The sequence below is a fragment of the Micropterus dolomieu genome, linkage group LG06 (assembly GCF_021292245.1).
Source record: "Micropterus dolomieu isolate WLL.071019.BEF.003 ecotype Adirondacks linkage group LG06, ASM2129224v1, whole genome shotgun sequence".
NCBI classification, from domain to species: Eukaryota; Metazoa; Chordata; class Actinopteri; order Centrarchiformes; family Centrarchidae; genus Micropterus; species Micropterus dolomieu.
The window spans coordinates 9,011,638-9,020,932 of NC_060155.1; the positions used below are offsets into that span (position 1 = coordinate 9,011,638).

Sequence of the window (9,295 nt, forward strand, 5' to 3'; positions counted from 1 at the left end):
TTTGGGAGGAGTGGCTTTGGACAGAGGCCTGAAGAGACGGGGTGGGACTTATTTCTTGTGGGCTACCACTCTGGCTAGTTTCCCGGAGTTGCCTACTCCAGTTTTAAGTGATCACATATTTTATTGTCAAAGAAGCAGTTCTGAGGATATTCAAACCAAAACAATTAGAAGCTAGGAAAATGGCACCTCGCAGCAGTCTAGCTTGAGCAAAGAATCGTACTGTAGTGTAGCTTGACTCAAAGAAACCTGTGATAGCATTTGTAAGATTAAGGCAAGGGATATTTTCTGACTCTGTCCCCATGGAAATAATTGCACTGGGTACTTTAATCCCCATTTCTTCCACATCCATTTTGCTTACTGTTAGCCATGTTAGCTTCAGTATATAATGATTGGGGAAAAAAGATCACACCCATGACTTCTCTATTGTATTTTATTCTGATCCATCATTCCAAGAACAGACAACAGTAAAGCAGGGAATGACCTACTGTTTGCACTGTCACCATTAAGATTAAGAACATAGAACTTTATTGTAAAATTCAATATAACCTGGAAATCACTGCAGTAGAAATGTGAGAGCAAACAGGGAGAGTCTGCAATATTTGCACAACCTATTCGACCAAAGTTTGGGGGTTTGGGGTGAAACCTCTCACTTCAAGTCACAAATAGTTTATTTAAACATTATTCAATAAAATAAGCAGACCCAACAAAGAGCTAATGCAAACAAAATAACAATCCCCAAACCTATTTGTACGGCCATCACTATACTATAATGCCTCAATCATACCAATATACAGAAAAAAAAACACCTTTTCACCACTCAAAATTAAAAGCTTCAAAAAGACGAGACATTATCAGTAATACAAAATGTTCTGTAATTAGTTCTGTTTAACCACATGAAGCACAGGTCTCGTGCCAAAGGATTGTTGTTGGTTTTTTTGTTTTGTTTTTTTTAAATCAACTACAAATTATATATAAAGGAGGATTTCCCTTCTCTGCTACAGCTTTGGCTTCTAGATGTCAGACTGGCCCAGGTTCACTTTGGAAGGGAGTGGGCCGGCCTCTTCCTCTGGCCCTTTAGAGGTGATGATCAGGAGGGAGGATGCTGGATATGGAGTCAGTTTCTGTTCCTTCATGTACTCTTTGTCACCATATATGCTCAATTTCTGAAAGGAGAAAAAAAGAATCTGAAATATTTTTTTGGCTTTTAACATTGCCAACATAAACAAAACTCAAGTGACAATACCGAAATATGGAAAAGATTGAATGCACAGGTCCCCGTAAAAAGGCAATTATACGTTTAACACTTCTTTTATACAGTTAAAAAAACAAACAAGATATAATGTTGGTGAGCTTTAGCGGTGCTGGTATTTAGAGTGTAAGGCGGCCGATACACAATGCCGATGTCAAAACAAAGAAAAGTCACGTATAATTCCATTTTTCCATGCAGAGGACAATTTAATATGGTTATCTTAGCCAGTGACGTGCTGTTTAGAAAAAAATACACTGGGTTTTGCTGTAGATTTCAGAATGTGAATGGTGTTTAAGGTAGAGTGGGGTAGTTTATCAGAAGTGAAATCATTCAACTGCATTATTCTATACAGTATAACTAGATATTTAGCCAGTAATGTTTTTGCCGGAGTGGCAAGTTATTTAATTTGTAACAAATGTATCTTCCATAAAGTTTTAACTGAGCTCTGTCTCTACATCACAGTAACAACTTTATGTCCATTAACTGCCTGGAGGTTAGCTAGTGTTTGGAAGGGAGAGGAGAGGCAGCAGGCTCTTGTCACTGTGTTCTGCAATTTAGAGTGTTTTTCCACTGGTGTTTTTGAGGGCGTGTCAGACTAGCTGCTTGGCGAGCATTATGATGCGCATTATACTGTCACATCACAGAAAGGGAAAAGGCTGGACTACAAACAAGCTGTTTTCAAGCAGTTCGGAGCAGTGTTTTCTGTGGGATATGGGAACTCCCTTTGGACTGGACTTTGGGCTTTTTCACAAAAAAGATTTATAACTCAATAAAAAGGTCTGCAGACATTTCTTGTTTATCATGAACGCAGGCATCGGCCGATGCAGATTGTCTCTGAATGCCAGATATCGGCCCAATTAATTGGCCGACTACAAGCAAATCACCCCCCCCAAAAAAAAAAAAGAAAACGCAACCATAAGGAGTACAAAAACAAAACTACAGCACCCTGAAATGACAGGGTAATTTACATGGGACAGAACTTACCTCAGCAGGTACATACTGGTCTACAGCAGTTGCCACAGTGGCACAGCAGATCCAGATCAGGACCAGCACAGACAGGATCAGAGTTGTGGTTAGGATCCAACCTGGTAGCCAAGGGCTCCTGAGGTGAGAAGTACACATTCTTCTAAGCTGATGAGGTTCCATTGGGATTAGAACCTAGGTGGCATGCCCTACTAAGAAAGTTAAACAATTTACATTACATGTACTAACAAACCTTGAAAGACAGCTGAAGAGATTGTATTCATCATCATAGCTGCGGTCCCCGGTCATATCTCTGTCCCTCTCCTGGATAAAAGTGCGATGGTATTCTTTGTAAATTGGGCGGCTCAACCCAGGGACTTGAAAATGAAAAATAACAATTACTTGACATGCACATATTTGTTTAGTTTCCCCTTGTTGTATTGCAAGACTAACTGATTGTGTTTGAAATATAGCCTTGATAAAGGTGTCTTTAAGAATGCTGGTATTATTCTATATTTTCCTCTCTGCCAACAAATTCAATAGAAAGACCAAAACCAACAACATGTTTGTTAGCCTCATAATACTTTCTGCTGCACAACCCTGTCAGTGGGACTTAAGGGGCCAGTGTACTCCGTCAGAACTGCTTGTTCACCTTTCCAACATCGGATTAGGGGGGGTGGTTGTGTCTGACCATTTCTGTAATTTCCAAAATCTACGAACTCACATTCACACCAATTTCACACGTGTTTGGTCAGCCATACATTGGAGAGGAAAAGCACGGGTTTGACCTTCTCTCTCAAGATCCTTTTTTTTAAGTCCGATCACAACTATTTGTCACTTTTCATGTGACCAAGAGATACATCTACGCATTAAATTATCCACCCAAATTATTTTCTCATATTTTAGATACCTGCACTTGTATGGACATTTCACTCCACCTCTACCTGTAAGCTATACTTTATTTAAAATTATGTCGAGGACCGCAAGCTTTCCAGGTGATTTGTTATTATTAATGTGTGAATGTTTTCTTTAACAATTTACTTTAATAATTAGAGAGGGTGCTGTCAGTAATTTTTAACATTTCCATGTGCACAGTAATGTCACAGCAAATATCATGGGACATTTAAACAAAACTAAAAACTGTTTTATTAACTTGACAGGACAGGACACTCTCCAGAGGAAACACAATTAAAGTTTTAGCTTCTGAAATAAATATTCTTAGACAGCTCTGTTGGGGCTCAGGATTTATCAAGGGAACAGCTGCTTTACTTAGCCTACTTAACAGTTTCACTGTATGAACCTGGACTGTGTGAGAGACCGTTTGGATGTGTAGAACACAAAGCATTAATTAACATCAGATCCTGTCCGATCCTGTTAGCGTGCTGGGAGATTTAAATTATAAAGTGATTTGCTGCTGTGCCTCTTGTGTAAATGAGCACAGCATCTCTCTTAATGGGGAGACGCTTCACCCCATTTCACCCACCAGCAACCCATCCGCTGTTAATCATAATGTTAATTTGTATGACCCAGCCCGGCCAATCCGCAGATTTAACAGAGACCCGCTTGCATCCAGGCTTTCACACAAAATCTCCATGGCAAATGTGAGCCTCATTGATGGAAAGCTCTGGTCGCTATAGGATGGGCACAGCTTTGTGCATCTTTTTGTGATAGGCCACACCCCCTTTTATCCAATGGCATGAACACAAAGTCACACACGCACACATACACAGCCAAATTTCAGCCTCCTAGGGCAAAGCTGTGGCATGTGCATCACAAAAAAAGGAACCTTACCTAAGAGCAATTATATGGCTCATATATGTATTTTGGGGGCATCAATTGAGGACTATGGCACAGAGGTCTAGAATAAATCTAGTTCTCATTGTTGGTTTAGGTTTTTTTGTAAGATTTCTTGACAATAACTTCAGAATATCAGCAATTCATCCTTTCAGTGGATTTGAACAAAATTGAGTGGATGGCTTACAGCTCTTCTGTGGCTCCTCTTTAACTTCTTTTTCGACGTCAACCTGGGAGAAAAACTTGACTTGTGGTTCAGTCTGTTAAACAGAACACAGGATGGGATTTCTAACAGAGCTCCTCTTTAAATTTACCCAGTAACAGGATCAACTGTGTTTACATACAGAATGTTAGATTAGACCTCACCTAGTGTTTTCCCCCTACTATACCTGGAAAATGACAACTTTGCCATCATCAGCCTGGAGGTAAAATGTCCATGTTGACGTGATGAAGCTGTGGGCCTGACTCATTACATCCTCCCAAAGTCCTCTGACCAGAGTCAGGGGGTACAGCAGGTGAATCCTAGGCATCATGGCCTCCAACTGAAAAAAATCAGTTACATGCACTACAATTTAATTGTTTAGTTAATTTTACAATGAAGCACCAAAGTATTATTCAGATTCCCCAGCATGGTAAAGCCTGTCCTACATATATAGCAAGGTGAATTTAGTGAAAATAAAAGCCTTGGCTAGGAATTGACATTTTTCGTGTACACAAACACTCACACACACACACACACACACACACACACACACACAGCCCCACTGAGTAATATTTACATACCTGCTCATGCCGTTGCTCCGCAAATGGAAGCTGATTCTGACAGCCCAGGTTGCATGCATAGTGCTCATCAGACTGGGTGTAGGCTTCCCGGCAGGCTACAGATTGAGGTGGTGAGAGGTAACAGATGGTAAAACACGATTACGGATAAAAAAAGAAAAAAAAAAGAGGAAGAGGTGGTTTGAGCGTCCACTTATTACAGATGTTTAAACATGGGCACTGATAATATGCAAAGCACAGAGGTGAATTAAATAGGCTAAAGGCTCAATGTATCGCTTACTTGATTCACACTCGGATTTGGTCTGATTCAGATCTTCGCCATCACGAACAAACTGACAAATGGAGAACAGACGGCAGCCTCTCTGACAGGCATAGAGTTCCTCTTCCTGCAAAACAAACCAGAGTACCAGCTGACACGACAAACGACGGTTACTTAGGCTACTTACAACTTTTACATAAGTCACAAGCTCTCCAAACAGTATTTAATTAAACCGAAAACGTAGTAACAAAGTCAAGTAACGTTATACAGGCCCACTTTTGCTTCGCTAACTTGCCAAACCTTGGCTAGCGCTAACGTTACCAGACATTACTTTCCTCGATGATGAATACTCACCCGTGGGTACGTATGCAAACTGTATGTCATTTCACATGACTTATGACAGGACGCTGTGTTTCCCAAAACGCTATCGAACACATCTGAAGACGCTGATGTGCACGCAAGCAGGACGAACAGTCCCAAAATACAGACAAAGAAGGAAAGAGTCCCCATTTTGCCTGCGAAAACCTAAACAAACGTCACGCTCTTCTTCCTCCTCTTTAATCGGGCTGTTATCTCGCGAGGACTCTGCCTCACGCGAGACGACTCCTAAATGTTTTGCTATGTTGAAGTGCTCCTCGTAAACTCAGGTCATAATAGACGGAGGTTCAAATACTCCAAGAATACACAGCGTGAACATGCCGTATTTTAGTTCTCTGTATCACACCTCAATTTTATGCCTACAACATTGTGTTGATTTTGTTTGATTTTTCCGGATTTGGGTTGTAGCCTGTAATTTCTTACGTGATTGTGTTATTATGTAATCAAATCAAAGTATACAGATGTTCTTTCTACAGAATGCAGAGTATTATCTGAGTTGACAATCTTTTTTATATCCACAACAAAGGGAAAGAAACCATAGACACACAATATTAATAGTTATACATAAATTAAAGCTGCATTTGATTGTGAAATACATAATTTGTACAAGTGAATGCCAACAATTTCCTGCAGTTCACTGGTTTTGATTCCCAGACATGTCTCCTAAATAGAGATGTATAATAGGATTTTACTCGATAAGAGCTGTTGTTAGGTGCCTGAGTAAACAGGAGTTATTCTATAACTACATTCAGTAGCAGTTGTTGAGCCTGCAAACAAGCTAAAAACCTTGTGTTTGGCAAATGGATTGTTGACAATGACACAATCTTGAAAGTGACATTATGAAATAGTGTCACTGGTTAAAATCGCATGAAAAGAAGAAGAACAAACAATTTGGAGATAAAACTACATATATTATGTAAAAGGAAACTCAAAATAAATATTATTTATCACTGTGAGAATAAGTATAATGGAATTACATGCTGGGTTGTTAAATTATTTTGTAGTTCATTGTTATTTATTTTGTTGTATTTTTTCATATGATTGTTTACCTAGTTGGGTTGGGGCCTCCATATGCAGAGGTGTTGAAGTGATGAAGGACATGTAGGTAGATAGGTAGATTTATTTTGTCACAATTTTACAGGTTATAGAGTGAAATTGAGTTTGAAATTGAGTGGATACAGGGCTATTTCATCAGATAGCAAAACACTTGAAATAATAGGAGGATTTAATGTAGTAGGAAAGTAACCGTTCTGATCTACAATCCGGAAAGTGGCGGGAATGCACCCAAAAGGTGTTTGCCAACCGACAATAAACAAAAAAGAAAAAAAAAGGAAGAAGAAAGAAAAAGGGCCTACCATTCTGTTATTTCCGACAGTATCTAAAGGTAACATGCAGCTACTGTTTAGCCACCATAGTTACTCAGCAGTAGCTAGCTATAACAAACGTTTGTCACAGTTTCGGTTATAAAGGAAATTATTAATTAGTGGATTACTGAAGCATGACTTGAACCAAGCCAGCACTATGTTACATGTATTTAATTCAAACGAAAATTGGAGTTAACGTTGACAAGGTCACGTTAGCTAACTTAACTGTAGATAGCACCAGTTGTCTTTGGTCGACAGGAAATTACCTTCAATTGTAAACTTAACTGTTTAATCACTAGTTTGTCAAAAAACAAACAAAAAAACAACCAGCCTGACAGGTAATTTGTATTTGGAGATGGACAAGTTTGTAGTGCGGCTTCCAAAGGGGGACACACCTAAAAAAACGAATAGCAACGACAAAGTGTACAAACAAACTACAATTGAATCTTTACGGGTGAGTTTACCGCGCTATCAGTAACTTACTGATGATCAGACAAAGTCAGTGTGAAAATTGACATGTTTACTTAGTGATCCATTGCCTTTCTGTTTCTCACAGAGGGTGGTTGTGATTGAAGATATAATGCGCTACAAGTCCATCTTGGAGCTGCCAGAACAGAGCAAAGACAACCTGCTGACTGCCCTGACAGAGCTGGGCAAGAAGATCCCATCCAGGGAGGTGCTCAAGTCCACAAGAATAGGTAGACTGAGGAAAACATAATTTTAAGATTGTTTTTTAACAATTTGCTCATTGCTATGCTAATAGATCACTGTGTAGACTGCTGACACATTGCACTCTTTATGTGGAAAGGATAAACATTAACATTTTAGTGTCATACTGCAAGGTTATACGTCCTGAGTTGGCTTTCACTGCATTGTTTCAGCAGCATTATAACTCAAAAAAGCAGAAAGCTATCAGCGTTGTGTTTACCTCATACATGGCAGGCCCTTTATTAAATTCACAGTATACTAATTAGTTAAACACATTATGAAACTCTCTCTCCTCTAAGGTCACACTGTAAACAAAATGCGAAAGCATCTGGACCCTGAGGTGAGTTCAGTGGCAGCAAAGGTTTACACTGACTGGAGGACATTCATTGAGGAGAATTCCAATAAGCCGGTTATTGAAGTGCGCTCTGACAAACAATCTGAAGGACTCAGGAGCAACGCCAGAAGACTAATGTCTGAGGCCTTGGAGGTCAAGGTGAGAAAGAGCATCTCAGTGAAGTCCAATTGTAAAGGCAGATGTGTACTTGTTCTGTTAATTTCAATTAAATTCCATTGGCTTTATTGGCATAATGTTTTTAGTTCAAACATTTTGCCAAAGCAGGAAGTCACATAAATAATAAAATAGAATGTAAATTACTGATGGAATTTTATTGTTTATTACATATATATCTGTTGTGATATGATGGGAATATAAAATGATGGAGAAGCTACAGTATGTGGTCAGTATGAATGTAGAAAACGCAGCTGGAGTCCCATTTTCGGTTTTATGGCATTAAAAAAAAAATAAATCACATCCAGCGCCTTGCAGTTTAATGTTTCCTTCCTTGTCAGAAAACATGCTTTATGTTGTAGATGTTTGAAGACCTTTACTAAATCAATAATGTCTGCTTAAAATTCAGCTCACATGATCCTTGCATCAAGCAGCACTTTAAAAAAAAAAAAAGTTTAATTGAATGCATATATATTCCACAAGCAAAAACTATTTAGTAAGGCCAACTGAGCCCTGTCATATTGCATCAAAACCTTTTTTCATCGTTTCACTTGTGTCAGAAAAATATAGTTATATTGGCTGTGAGTCCACTGACATGTTTTTAAATATCGGTTTGCTCATATGTATGTTCTTTTTATTTTCTTATCCTGACTACAGGAGGATTCTGGCCTTATAGACATCCTTGAGAGGGAAGTGTTTCACCAGAGCTCCCGTTTAGTCAGCAGCTCATACAGACGCACTATTAGAGCGCTAGTTTTTGCCTTTAAACACCACCCTGATATCAGAATTCAAGTGAAGGACAGCACAATAACAGTCAACCAGCTGGTTTCTAAATACAAGAAGTAGCTGACGATGAATTAGGCTGAGCCTCCGACAGCATATTGAAGATGTCTGGTTGGTTTTATTTGAAAGTTGTCAATGTTTTTTGATGAATACACATTTAAGTTTTTATTTTATTTTATTAAATCTTGATTTTCTGGAAAGGAGATATAAAACATTTTCACACTTTGTGGCACATCAGCAACCTTACACTTTTTTATAAATGCATGTAAATCATTGTCATGAATATGTAATTTATTGTTGGTGGTGATGATAATGCCATTCCTCTGGAACCATGAAGTTTTGCGTGATAGGGGCTGTTTTTATACTGTTGAACATTTTTATACAAAATATGATTGAAAATATGACAACTAAAGCATTGGAGTCCTTTCTTTGTTGGATAAGACTATCTCAGTATATTGATCTCTCTCTCTCTCTCTCTCTCTCTCTCTCTCTCTCTCTCTCTCTCTCTC

At 38.8% G+C, this 9,295-nt stretch overlaps 2 protein-coding genes across 3 annotated transcripts; one reads left to right on the top strand and one right to left on the bottom strand.

The window, feature by feature from the left end:
* Positions 1-412: 412 nt before the first annotated feature.
* On the bottom strand, positions 413-5,589 carry tmem59 (transmembrane protein 59). 2 transcript variants are annotated; one of them, XM_046050881.1, is made up of 8 exons: positions 5,400-5,589; positions 5,067-5,172; positions 4,790-4,884; positions 4,396-4,548; positions 4,194-4,266; positions 2,466-2,589; positions 2,234-2,351; positions 413-1,163 (listed from the first exon to the last, which is right to left on the bottom strand). In XM_046050881.1, exons 1-8 carry the CDS (start codon positions 5,553-5,555, stop codon positions 1,011-1,013), a joined length of 978 nt encoding a protein of 325 aa, XP_045906837.1. In that variant the 5' UTR covers positions 5,556-5,589; the 3' UTR covers positions 413-1,010. The 2 variants fall into 2 exon arrangements, with proteins under 2 accessions (XP_045906837.1, XP_045906838.1); XM_046050882.1 differs by having other exon boundaries at positions 4,194-4,236; positions 5,400-5,586.
* Positions 5,590-6,805: 1,216 nt separating this feature from the next.
* tceanc2 (transcription elongation factor A (SII) N-terminal and central domain containing 2) lies at positions 6,806-9,201 on the top strand. Its single transcript, XM_046052129.1, has 4 exons — positions 6,806-7,241; positions 7,344-7,485; positions 7,795-7,988; positions 8,661-9,201. Exons 1-4 carry the CDS (start codon positions 7,143-7,145, stop codon positions 8,847-8,849), a joined length of 624 nt encoding a protein of 207 aa, XP_045908085.1. The 5' UTR covers positions 6,806-7,142; the 3' UTR covers positions 8,850-9,201.
* Positions 9,202-9,295: the final 94 nt, after the last annotated feature.